Source organism: Athene noctua, chromosome 13 (assembly GCF_965140245.1).
Source record: "Athene noctua chromosome 13, bAthNoc1.hap1.1, whole genome shotgun sequence".
Classification (NCBI taxonomy): Eukaryota; Metazoa; Chordata; class Aves; order Strigiformes; family Strigidae; genus Athene; species Athene noctua.
The window spans coordinates 15,884,066-15,896,616 of NC_134049.1; the positions used below are offsets into that span (position 1 = coordinate 15,884,066).

The following is a 12,551-nucleotide window of genomic DNA, read 5'->3' on the forward strand; positions in this document are numbered from 1 at the left end:
ACTCTGGACTCTACCTCCAGATTTCTAACTGCTGAAACAGAAGTGCTTCTTGCTCGGAAATCACTAAATTCAGATTTAGGGCAGACAGATCCTCCCCCTGTCACTAGCCCCCTCCGACGTCCCCACTCCTCAAGGAGTGGGAAAAGGGATGGAAACTCTTTTTAGGGCTAGCCTCGGGACCAAGGAGCGCCGGTGGGTTTCGTGCCGTCACAACACGCTGGCATGGGACACACGGAACACTTCGGCCCGTGGTCTGCAGATGGAGAGGATCGGAAATGGGGAATCATGGCCGATACCCAAGCGCTTGTTGCTGAGAGCTTGAAGTTGCTCCAGCCCTTTTCGTGGGGTAGCCCCCCAGGACCCAGCCCCACTAGATGGAGGAGAGCAGAGCCTGACCTTCAGAGCCATCCCAGCCCCCAGGACTCGTATTACAGAGCCCTGGAAAATGCAGCCCCCGGGCAGAAGCAGCTGGTGCCTGTCCCACCCGCCCCAGGGACGAGTTGGAAAGGGAGGGCAGGAGACGGTGCAGGCAGGTCTCAGCCTGGGGAAGGCAGAGGACGGGGTCCATGGGAGGGCAGGTCCTGGCTAAAACAGCACCAGGCACCTTGGGCGCGGGGCTCTGCCTGCTGCCTGCACCCGAGCTGTGGGCAGGGCGTGTGGGTGAGCAGGACCGGCAGGGCCAGGCAGCAGTGGGTCTGACCTGGAGAGCTCTTCCAGCTTGGACTTGGCGTAATCCAGGCTGTTCCTCTCCACGTGCTCGTGGGGGGTGTGAGCCAGCAGCTCGTGCAGCGTCAGGATGTACCTGGGGATCTGCGGCACAACAGACGGGAGCCGGGCGTCAGTCGTGGCTCAAGGTGGGGGGGATGAGGGGGGCACAGAGGGCTGTTGGTGCTCACACCGCGTGGCTCCTGTGCCTTGGAGCCCCTGGTCTGGAACGTTAAGCAAGCTTCACAGCTCCTCATGCTAAAACTTAATGAGGAGGGAGAACAGCGTGGGGCTTTGCCCAGCACCCTGCTGTGCCCCTGCCGCGTCCCAGAGCTGTGGGGTAACTGGGGAGGCAGAAGCTTCACCCAGAGCCCTCCCGCAGCAGTGACAAGCCCTGAGCTGGTCCCAGGAGCAGCGTGGGGGTCAGCCCCAGGCTATCTTCACCCTGAATTTGCCTCCCCAGAACCCAGTGCCTGCTGTGGGGGCTGGGGTTGGCATTGCTGGGGCTGATCCTGGTCACCTGGAACATGGGGTAGGTCAGGAAGGTCTCCAGGGTCCTCTCCTCGCAGTCAGGCTTGGCTTCGTAGTGCTTCAGCAGCTTGTCGAAGTCCCGGTTCTGCTTGCAGTGGGCCAGGATCTGCAGACTGTACTGGTGGTTCCTCACGAACTCCTGGTAGATGTTCAGCATGGGCAGCAGGATGTCGAACAAGTCGGCTGCGAGCAAAGGCAGTGGGGAGGTGGGGATGGCCCAGTCCTGGGGTCCTGGCACAGCCCCCCCCAGCTTCTGACCCTCCTCACCCCTGGATCCCTCCTTGGATCCCCTGCTGGGGCCTCGTGCTGCTTGTGCAAACCCCAATTCTGCCCAGTTTGGGTTTTAAAGACACCCTGTGGAGCTGGCTGCGGGTCTAACTGCCTGCAGCAAAGCTCTTCAGCATCAGCTCTCCCCCACGCGGCCCAGCCCACCCCCCCCCACCGCCCGCCAGAATCAGGAACGCAAGAATTGGGTTACTCTGGGGTTTTTTCAGGCCTTGCCTCCACAACTGACACGGACAAGCAGCGAGGTGCCGCGCAGTGCATTTCACTGCTGCTGCCGGTTAGCCAAATGCCGGTTGAGTTGTGGGAGGAGGAGGAGGAGCACAGGGTTGGCTCTGTCAGCGAGGGGAAAGGAAACGCGGGGAGGGGGCAACACGCACTCACCCAGCACGAGCGTTGGCCAGCTGGATATCCTTGCCTTCAGGCCTTGGTAAAAGATTTGGTGCAAAAACATGATCGTTTCGCTGAAAGATAAACCAAGGGGTGAAAGACAGATGAACAAGTGGCGAATAATGAGTAATCAGACAAAATCTTTGAGCCTGTCTGCCTCCCTGCCCTGACGCTGCCGCCCACCCAGGACATCCCTGCTCTCACCCGCCTCGGCAGGACAGGGTGCTCCTGGCCAGAGCTCAGAGGCTGGCCCTGGGTCCTCCACTGCTCATTTTCCAAGAGCCCTTATGGCGAGGAACCTCCCTTGCGCCACGGAGCTGCGACGAGGCGGAGGAGGGGTGTTCAGGGGTGCTCATACTGTCAGCACTGGCCCCAGGCAAGGCACTGGATTCACACAATCCCAGAGGTGGGGGTGAACTGGAATTTGGCTGGCACCCCACACAGCCCGGGGAGCTGAAAGTGAGGTCTGCAGAGAGGGGCAGGAGTGAGCACCAGGAGCGGGGAGAACTTCATTCCCTGAGGGGTGGGTGGCCGGCACCTCCAGGGCTGGCAAGGCCGGCACCTCCAGCGCTGGTACCGTCCATGGGACAGAGCCGTTGCAGCTGCCATTAAACCTAGCACCTCTGCTGGCACACTGGGCAGTGCTGCGGTCCAGCTGGAGTCAGGGAAGGGTTAGACTGGCTATTAGGAAGTATTTCTTTCCAGAAGGGGTTGTTGGATGTTGGAATTGGCTGCTCAGGGCAGATGATCTTTGAGGTCTTTTCCAATGGAGATGATTCTGAGTCAGTGAGTGCCACCTCCCAGCTCCGACCCCATGTCGCAGCTGCAGGAGAGGCTACGCCTGCCTGCTCCATACCACCTCCCCAGAGAGCTGTGTCCTCCCCGCCCTGCTCCCCTCTCATTACCTGCGGCCTGCTACAAATGCCAAAGGACAGTGCCCTCCCCACCACCCGAGCTACGAACCCACACAGATGGGCTCCTGGCAGCCCCCCGGCACCGAGCACCCCAACACCCATTGGGCTGCAGACACCAACACCTGCCTGGAGGCTCTTGGAGCCTGGGACAGACTCACCTGTTGAGGAATATGCTGCTGACGTCGTCGTGTGTGATGGGAGGCTTCTTGGAGCTGGCCGCCATCCGCAGCGGCCGGAGGAAGTTGTTGACGAGGATGTGGAGCTGCTGGACATACTCGGCCTCTGCCTCCAGCATGCTGAAGACAACCTGGTTCCTCTTGCGCATGCTGTCGGCGTGGGGGGACCTGATATAGTCCTGGATGATTGTCTTCCACTTCCTTCGGCACAGCCAGCCCCGCAGGAAGCTCTGGACCTGCCAGGGGGGCAGCAGCCACATCAGGGTCCCGGCCAATGAGCCGGGCAGGAGCCCCATGCTCAGTACGGTGCCGGGGCTGCAGCTCTGTGCGAGGTTTCCCCAGCTCTGTGCCGAGGTGTGCACAATGGGGCCTGATACTGGTGCTGCTCTGAACCCTCCTGGCTGGAGAACGAACAACTACTCATTGAAATGCATGTGCTTATTGCAGGCAACGTCCTCTTTCCCTTTTGACAGAGATATACAGAAGACTCCTACGAGAAGCAAGGATCCTGTGGTAATTTCTGACCTTCCCGGGCATGATGCCGGGCACTTTCCATGTCTCTGGGCACCCAAATGTGTAGAGAGGCATTAAGTCCCCTAGAAAAGCTTCCACCCCTTCATCAAGTGAACGAGCACGGCAGCACATCCCAACCCAGGCCCAGAGCTCAATCCACGCCTGTGGCTGCTGCCCACCACCCCAACCCTGGGTGCCCAGGGCTGGCGGAGACTTCCCGGGGGTCGGGCGAGGGCAGAACCCGCTCCTCAAGCAGTGGCAGTGCTGGGCCCCTCCGTGGTACCAAGGGGAGGCTGAGGCACTGCCAGGTTTGGGGACCCCACCGAGCGCTGGCCCCCGCGTCCCTCACCCGCTATCACGCACCTTCTTTATTTTCTTGATGTCGCTGTCATCGTCACTGGGCGTGCTGGTCTGGCCGGCTTGGATGCGCTCATGGTCCTTGAGCAGAGAGGCGATCTGCGGGCACAGGGGGGATGTCAGTGGCCCCAGCACCTCCCCGGAGCCAAGGACAAACCCTGCTCCTGCAAGCGGCACATGCCTCCAGCTCAACTACAGATCCAGGGACATATTGTGCTGGTTTTGTTCTTAACGGGAGATGGGTAGATGAAGCAGAAAGGAAACGCTGCCAGGACACTGCCAGCACCCACCAAACGCGCCGCAGAGACGGAGACCTGGAAATCCTGCTGGGTACCCAATGCCAACCGCATCCCGATTTCCTAAGGAAGCCTTCATGGGCGAGTCGTTAAAAAATGAGTTGGAGAGAAAATGGCAGAAAAATCTCAAGTCATTTGCAACCTAAAACTTGCAGATGGGGACCAACTCTCATCCAGTCACAGCTTTCCGACACAAATTGGATCAGATCTTGTTAGCTTTGAGCGTTTGAATTTCTACTGTTTCTCGCCTGTACTTTTTCTCACTCCTCTGCTTGTTGCCGTGTCCCTGCCCCCACGGCTTCAACCGTTTCAAAAGCTACAGGGAAGGGTAGGAAAACAGAAAATGTACCATTCAAAAAATGAAAATTGGGGAAAATGTGATTTGAATTTTGATTTTATAGAAAATAATACAAGTAAGAAAACAACTTTCAAAGACTAATTTCCTAGGGGAAAAAAAAGTCCCGTTTTGGAGAGAAAGGAGGAAAAAGGTAGATTTGAGTTGAGATCTTTTTCACCGCGACTCTGCTGCCCAGTGATGCTGGGAACCGACAGCAGCAGGAACTGCAATATGTGCCGAGCGTGTGCTGGACTGTCAGGAGGGAAAGCAGAGTAAGGGAAGGGGAGAGATGGCTGCGGGGGGAGGTGGTCAGGGGCTTCTGCTGCCTGGTCATGGCCAGGGAGGAGCAAATTACTTCCTCAAGCCCCAAACTGTGACAAAGAGCTGTGCGTGTTCATGTCGTAAGAAGCAAAACATGCTTCAATGTGGTCACTGTGTCTGAGCAGAGCTCCTGAGCTCTCCCAGAGCCACCCGACTCTACCAGGGCCTGATCCAGCCGGCCCCACTCATGCCCCTGGGGTGACCCGGCCACCGCTCCAAGGGGCTCGGCTGGAAGCAGCGGGGTGCCCCGGCCCCCCAGCACCACAGCTCTCCCAGTGCTCCCAGCACAGCCATCCCCAGTGCTGCCGACCTTGGCAGGAGCGGCAACATGCCAGAGAAAGCAGCCATGGGCTCACACGCAGCTCTATCAGTTTCATCCCATTTTATTCCATGGGATGAGGTTTTAGAAGAGATTTTAGAGATTTTTTCCTCTCCCTGTGCTTTCCTGCCACCAAACAGCCCCTGCATCTCCTCTGCATTGAAACGTTTGGGAGCACCAAAGCCATTCCCTGCGCCAATTCCAGGCGCATCGTGGCCAGGATCCATGAAGCAGGTTAGCTGGTGCCATAGTTTTATTTTGGTTTCTTTCTTTTTTAAATTGAGCGAGCAAAACTTGCACATTAAAGTAGAAGCTGATCATTTGATCTCTGCTTCAAAGCTTGTGGAAGAGTAAAAACACAAACCAAACCAATGCAAGGTAAAATCAAAAGTACCCGGGCACAGGGGACAGGCTGCAGCTCTGCCCGACATCTCTGACTGTGACCCCTCAGCTAATTTCAGGATTCACAACACATCTCCCAGCTCCCCTGACCGAAAGCTCATCGGGATGCTCATCGCTCGCCTCCCCCGCCTCTTGCACCGGCCGTGCTCCCGGGGACGCAGAGCCTGCCCCGACTCGGCAGCAGGACCAGACCCAGGGAGCTCCCGTCTGGCACCGGACCGGAGCCCCAGGAGAAACCCCAGCTCGAGTAGGTGCCACGGCCTGGGGTGGCTTTGGGGCTGATCCTGTTCTGCTGGAAAGCACAAACTCAGTGGTGTTGAAACTATCCCTGGGAACGGCCTGTGGCTCCCCAGTCCCCCAAGACTAAAAGCAGCCTTCAGTGTACCCTGACTCAGGGGCAGGGATTGCTATTAACCTGCACCGTTTAACTCCAAAATTTAAGGAAAAGACCCCCATGAGGATGCATCAAACCACTCCAGCCCTCACTGCCTCTCCAGTTGCCTCTTTCATGGTGATTTTGAGATTTGACTGACTCGGGGTCAACATCTCAGACCAGGAGGCAGCAGGACCCACTCCCGTCTGCCTCCGCCATGGAGCTGCTGCCTGACCCTCCCTGTCAGGCCCAAGGAGGGGGACAGTGGCAGGACCAGCCCTGGGGTGCAGGACTGGTTTGGGGGTGCTGGACCAACACCGGGATGCCCCGCAGTTGCCAGTTCCAACACCCCCCAGCAGCCAAAGCTCAGGGCTGGCTGCAGCCCTGCAACATGGGGGCCAGGCAGCCCAGGGCAGACCCCCACCTCCGAGCATCCTCCTCCCTGGTGCCTTAGAGACGTGCGCTTCCCTCAGCACCATCTGCTGAGTCATTTTTACATGTTCGTGCTTTGTCTGCCGTAATCCCCGTCACGTCACCCTTCCTACAACCCAGTGCCACAAACAACGGAGCGGCGAGCCGCTGTGAGAGCTTCTGGGCCAAGCTACAATCAACAGGTTGTATGGGCTGCTCCTGCTGGAGACATGCTCCCTTCTTAATGAACCGTCTGTTCATTTCTAGCCCTGCACACCTTAATTCCCTGAGGTACTCAGGTTATCAGGACGGCTGCAGCTTGCAGCTGGCACAGGTTCCTTCACAAGGCCACAGACGCCTCTCCCCTGTTTCTGTGACTCCTCTGGCCTTGCACCACCCAGCAGATGGGAGCACGGCCTGCAGAGGGGCTCTAATCAAGGTATCCAGGATCAAAATATGGAAGGAGAAATGGTAAGATAAGGCATCTCCATCCCTCCCGTAATACCTGCACCCAAGGGACCAGCTCACCAGCCCATGCCCCAGTGCTCATCACTGGGGCAAACCCTTCCCCACCGTGGCAGAGTCCCAGGGACCCCAGAAAGCCCCACAGACACACCGTGCACATCCAACGCAGGCAATATCCTCGCTCCTCTCTGCAAGAGAAGGGGCCAGCCCAATGTCATTAAAACAAGCATAGATTCACTGGCTGTAACGTCCCCTGGCCCTGGCCAGCACGGCGATGCCACCCGCCCGCCCGCGGGTCACCCCGAGGAACAGCAGTGCATCTGCAGGGCGACGCCGGGTTCTTCACCTCGGCCTTCAGGCGCTCGATCTCGATCTCCCCGTCCTCGATCTGCTGGCGGAGTTGCTTGGCAACGGTCTTCTCCGTTTCCACAATCTGCAGGAGATGGAGGTACTTCTGCATCAGCGCCTCATGCTCCGTCGCCAGGTTCCTGTAGCTGCAGGCAGACACGGCCGTGAGCATCTCTCCTCCTACAGACCCACCGCCACACACCCCCCTGGGATGTGCACAAAAAATTAGGTGTCTGCAGGTGGAGGTTTGCTAGGGGGGTGTTCCTCCTTCCCGGCTGTCTACACATGGCCCTCGCCCCTCTGGCTCAGGGTACCCGCGGGGTGAATGAATGGGGAGACAGCTCTCGCAGTCTGGGATGCTGCTTCTTAGAACTGACCAGTTTGGAAAGGAGTCAGGTTCCCCATAAAGGTGTAAACAGAAAACACAACGCAGATTTTAAGGAAATGGTAGGAGACCAAAAAAACCCCCCAAAAACCCATGGCCAAACCTCTCTGACCGACCACATCCCAAGATGAGAAGACACTGTGGCGCAAGCTCTTAGGAGCATCTGCTCTCGTTAAGGTGCCACAGCAAATGATATTTCTCCGATTTCCTGCTACAACCCTCACCTGCCCCCCCACTTCCCACTGCCAGCCCAGCACCCTCCTTTGCCAGACGCAGCTGGGCCAGTTCCTGACTGCTCCCCCCCAGCGAGCAAGTGGGCTGCGCTTGCGTTCCTGCGGTGCAGAAATACGAGCTTGGAAAAACCTCTTTCTGGCCATTTTTGCTACTCCATTAAACCCTTCCCAGTGGCCTTTGGACCCAGCGGCGAAGTGGGCACCCCTCCATCACCAGGCTGGGACAGGCAGAGGCCAGGCTGCTGGGACAGCTGCTCCATATGGGATGGGGATGGGCAAGGGGGGATGCCTGGATGCAGCCTCCTGCTCTGACACTGGGCCAGGGGCTAGAAGCACTCTGTTCTGCCTTCCAGCTTGACGGCTCCCTGCCCGCAGCCCTGCCCGCAGCCCTGCCTGCAGCCCTGCCCGCAGCTGCCCTTGGGCACGGCTTCACCTCCGACACCCCCGTCTATGGGTCTGCACTGGTGGAGGGCGATACCTGGCGTGAGCTATGGCTGCCACCCACTCGTCGCAGTCCTTGGCATCCTCGGTCCTCAGCTCCAGGGTCTTCTGGTTCTCATGATTGAAGTTAACAGTGAAGTAATGCTGCGGGAGCAAACAGGGGCTGAGGTTACTGCTCGCTCACACAGGGCTGTTAGAAAAGCACTTTATGATCACTTGATTTTTAAAAAAAGAACATTTTGGAACACCAGGAGCACAGCCGGGACACACTGCCCTTGGTGCTTGGGGAAAAGCTGCTCCTCAAGCGCAGCCGTGCCGGGGCGAGGCCGGGCCTGAGAAATGCTGTGAGGGGAAATCCCACTGGGCAAACACTGGGCTGCAAATAAACTGAGAACTTCCAAGGACCGGGAGGCTGCAGGCCTGAGCCTGTGGTGATGGCCACGGGGACAATCCCAGAGCTGGCACCAGGCTGCCTGCATCCCTGCCTGCGCCGGCAGCGAGCACTCGCAACACCACAACGAAGCCCCGCGGCTGCCCGGGGCCTGGCGCTGGGCACAGCCCCGCTCCCACGTGCTCACTCTGCTCCAGCCGGGAGGCTCTAATGGGCGATGGTGTAAGAGGACTCAGCGCAGGACGACTATATTTAGCCTCCCTTGACATTTACAGTATTTGTGCTAATTGTGTGCGGCGGCAGCCCGCGGCGGCTGGGGTTTGTGCTGCTCCTGTGCTTGCCTGCAATCTCCTAGGAAACAGGTACCACGCTGCAGTGTCGGGTACTGCCCAGAATAACTGGGCTAAAACGAAACCCACGAGAAAAAGCTCATCCTTACATTATCTGCTCCCCTGTTAGGTTTAGTGAGGGATCTGGATTAACAAAAAACCATTGCGCTGCAGGCAGGGATGGGGCGTTACGGGGTGCTATGCTGGGGCAGAGCTGGCCCTCGCCCAGTACAGCCAGGCAGCCCAGCACCATCAGCAGCCCTGTGCTGAACCAGGGGTACCGCTCAGCAGGCCACATCAGAGCCCTCCCTTAGAAACAGCCCAGAAATTTTAAACCGTGCAGGTAGTTCCACCTCTCTGCTCTGTGCCCATCTCTCTTACATCCCTTCCCTTGCAAAGAGCATTAAAAAGAGCTCGTCAGCTTGGCAAGACTGGAAATCCTCCCCTTCCAACACCGACTCAGCAGGGCACAGTCAAGCACTCGCTCCCCACCCCAAAGTGTCCTGGCCAGGGGAAAATGGGAAAGTGGAAAAGTCCTTTCTCAGCGCCGGTGCCCCCATGAGCTGCCGGTGCTGCGGGGACAAACCGCCCTGATGCCGCAGCGCAGGCGTTCAACGAGGCACATCCCAACACACCAGCATCAAAAGTTTCATCAGACAGCTTCTGGCTCATCTTATTTAAACCCAGAAACTCCTGGAGGTTTTGCAAATGGCAGTTTCGATGCTGTCTGCGGCAGAGCGGGACGGTGTGGGGCCGAAGGCTTCCCACAGCTGCGGCCAGGACGGTTCTGTCCCGGCAGCTGCTCCATGTGCAATTAAAAGCCGGTTCCCGGGAGCGCGCGTGCTGTGGCTCCCCGTGTCACTCTGAGTTATCCCCATACAATGCCCAGGAAGCGCAGCGTGCTTGAAAGGAGGAAGTTATTTTATATTTGAATAATAAAACTCCCACCACCTTTTATCTCCGTCTAAATTATGATCCTTCTCTGTTATCACAGTGACACATCAAACGCGACAGCCCAGGAGCGATTCCAGGGGTGCTCCCTGTGCTGGGGGCTGAGGCTCAGTGGCAGCGTGGCCCTGGCTGGGCGTTGGGACAGACCCACAGACTCAGCAGCACCGGGCAGGATTGGCCCCGCATCCAGCTTCCCCGGGGCGGTTTGTGCTGCGGGGCCAGTCCCCCTGCCCAGCACAGAGCACATACTACCCAAAGCTTTTATTTGCTTCTTCTCCCACATGTTTTGTGCTCATTTAGTCGTTTTGCTCATCTGACGACCTCATAAATTCCCAGCCACGGAGCAATGACACCCCTCACTCAAACCACCCCTCACTCTGCTTCCTGGCAAACCAAGAAGATGCAATTCCTGAAGTAATTCCTCATTATGAGGCATTTTCCAGCCTCCCCCATTTCTGTGGTGCGTGGGACATGCAACCACCAGTGCTGTGGGATGCCTGGGACCCCCCCCCAGCCCCGATACTGAGAAGGTTTTACTTCAGGAAACCCCAGGACACAGCAATTCCACCTGAAATAATGATGTGACACACTGCAGGTCACAAAGTGAAACAAAAAAAACCCCACCCAGGGCCATCCACAGCCCCGCAACTGTTGGCCAGCTTTTCCTGGCCCTGCCTGCTGCTGGGAAAGGTGGGGGGTGCCAGACACCACAGAGGGCAGGTACAGAAGCCCCCGACATGCAGACCCCCCCGGGCTGGATGAGATGCAGCCTGTAATGCCAGAGACCCCCAGGATCTCTCTTTTCTCTCACCTTAAGGGCTCATCAGGCCACTCCAGCTTTTCACGAGGGAAGACGTGGTGCGTTCCCAGCAGCTGGCAGAAGGTGATGGGGCCTGTCCTGGTTCAGCTAGGATAGGGTTAAGCTTCCCCAGCAGAGAGGGGGAAGGGATCTCCAGCCGGGATGTCAGGTTCCACGGCAGCGCGCGAACTTTGTCTTTTGTGGCTTTGGTGACGGGGAGCACACGAGCGAGCTGTCTGTAACCATTGCGGTATTTCTCTGTATATCTTTTGTCTTGTTTACTGTTATTACTGTTTATTGTTGCTATCATTGCTACTGTTGTTGTTCAGATTGTTTATCACACTGTTGTATTAAATTTCTTCTTATTTTAACCTGGGGTTTGTGCCCTACTTGTGTCTGAGGGTGCGGGAGGGACAACATCAACATGGTCTCTGGTCCCGGCAGGGCCTAAACCAACACAGGGCCCCACAGCCCCCAGGCCGCCAAGGCCAGCAGCGAGGTGCTGCAGGTGTTTTTCAGCAGAGGCAAACACCATCTTTTGCCGGCAGCTCACAAGACCATTTCCAGTGGGTGCTCCTGGGGTCCCCCAGCGGCGTGTGCTCCAGGGTCACCTAGACAGGAGGGACCTGGCCCAACCCCCACCATGGCCCTGGACCCCCTGAGCCCGCTCCCCAGTCTCTGCTCCATCGTTTTTCTGCAAAAGATCCCCAGCACCTGCTTGGCTATTTTTACTGAGGACAACAGCAAAACGCTGCTCAGGAGCTATTTCTGCTTCCAGAATCTCAACAGACGACTTTGAATTAATGAAGGAGACTACCCAAGTGATTAATGTGCAGGGACTATCTCCCCAGAAACGTCCTCCCGCGTGTCGGATGTCCCTGGGCTGGCATGGTCTGTGAAGCGACGGCTCTGCCCTCCTGCTGTGCCCAACGCTGTAGAAACAAAACCTGCACGTGCACCCCCAGACGTGGGTCCCTGCAGACCCCTGGATGCGTGTCCCTGTGTGCCACAAGATGCGCTTTGCCCACGCCAGTTCGCACCCGCTGAGGCTGGGACATTCGGGCGCCTCCATCTGCCACGTCCTCGATTGGAGCTGATAAGATTAGAGAGAGCACGTTTGCCATGGTGCTTTGGGGGTTCCCACACTGGGGTCTCGCTTGGACACGGACCTCAGGGCCACGACAAGGTTTCTGCAGGGATGTTTAAGGGCAGCTGGCAAGCTCCCACAGGGCTGAATGTTCGCAGGGAGCCAGGCCCCCGCTGGGCTCATGGCACGGCACGGCACTGCACGGCACGGCACAGCACAGCATGGCACAGCGGCAGCGGCAGCAGCATCCCCCGTGCCCCCGCTGCTCCCCAGTGAGAGCTGCCCGGACCCCCATGCTTGCACCAGGGTTTTGGTTCCCCAACGCCCAGCCTGTGCCGTCCCACTCTGCCCACACTGACCCTGGCTGCCGGCTCCACATGGTCCAGAGGCAGCAAAAGGCCCTCCGGGCAGGCACCGACACCACGGTGCTGGAGACAGAACAAACATTTTCTAGTTTGTCAGGGTACAGGCAGAGAAGGTTTGAGCAGCGTTGGGCCTGCCCTAAGTAACCCGCTGCTGCTGGTCCAGCTGAGCTCTTGGGGGATTTTACTTTGCTTCTTGCCTTCTAATAAAACAATAAATAAATTCAAATAAGCTTTAAAATGACACATTAATTCCAAACTAGAAAATGAACGTACTGCAGAATTTTTTAAAGACTTGGAGCAGGGAGTTTTTCAGCCTGAACAGTCGGTGTTAGGTTAATGGTTGGACTAGATGATCTTCAAGGTCTTTTCCAGCCTAGATGATTCTGTGACTCTGTGAACAATTCACCAGAGCGCTCTGGACATGGTGGCC

General features: G+C 57.6%; 1 protein-coding gene across 4 annotated transcripts in view; it reads right to left on the minus strand.

The window, feature by feature from the left end:
* The window catches only part of RASGRF1 (Ras protein specific guanine nucleotide releasing factor 1), a 37,172-nt gene that overhangs the window by 17,272 nt on the left and 7,349 nt on the right, over nucleotides 1-12,551 (minus strand). For all 4 annotated transcript variants that reach the window (XM_074917715.1, XM_074917714.1, XM_074917716.1 and 1 more), the window contains exons 2-8: nucleotides 8,237-8,343; nucleotides 7,139-7,286; nucleotides 3,875-3,967; nucleotides 2,981-3,234; nucleotides 1,903-1,982; nucleotides 1,226-1,419; nucleotides 701-810 (exon numbers count right to left, since the gene is read on the minus strand). In XM_074917715.1, the coding sequence (XP_074773816.1) occupies nucleotides 701-810; nucleotides 1,226-1,419; nucleotides 1,903-1,982; nucleotides 2,981-3,234; nucleotides 3,875-3,967; nucleotides 7,139-7,286; nucleotides 8,237-8,343 (986 nt within the window). The remainder of the gene's footprint in view (nucleotides 1-700; nucleotides 811-1,225; nucleotides 1,420-1,902; nucleotides 1,983-2,980; nucleotides 3,235-3,874; nucleotides 3,968-7,138; nucleotides 7,287-8,236; nucleotides 8,344-12,551) is intronic.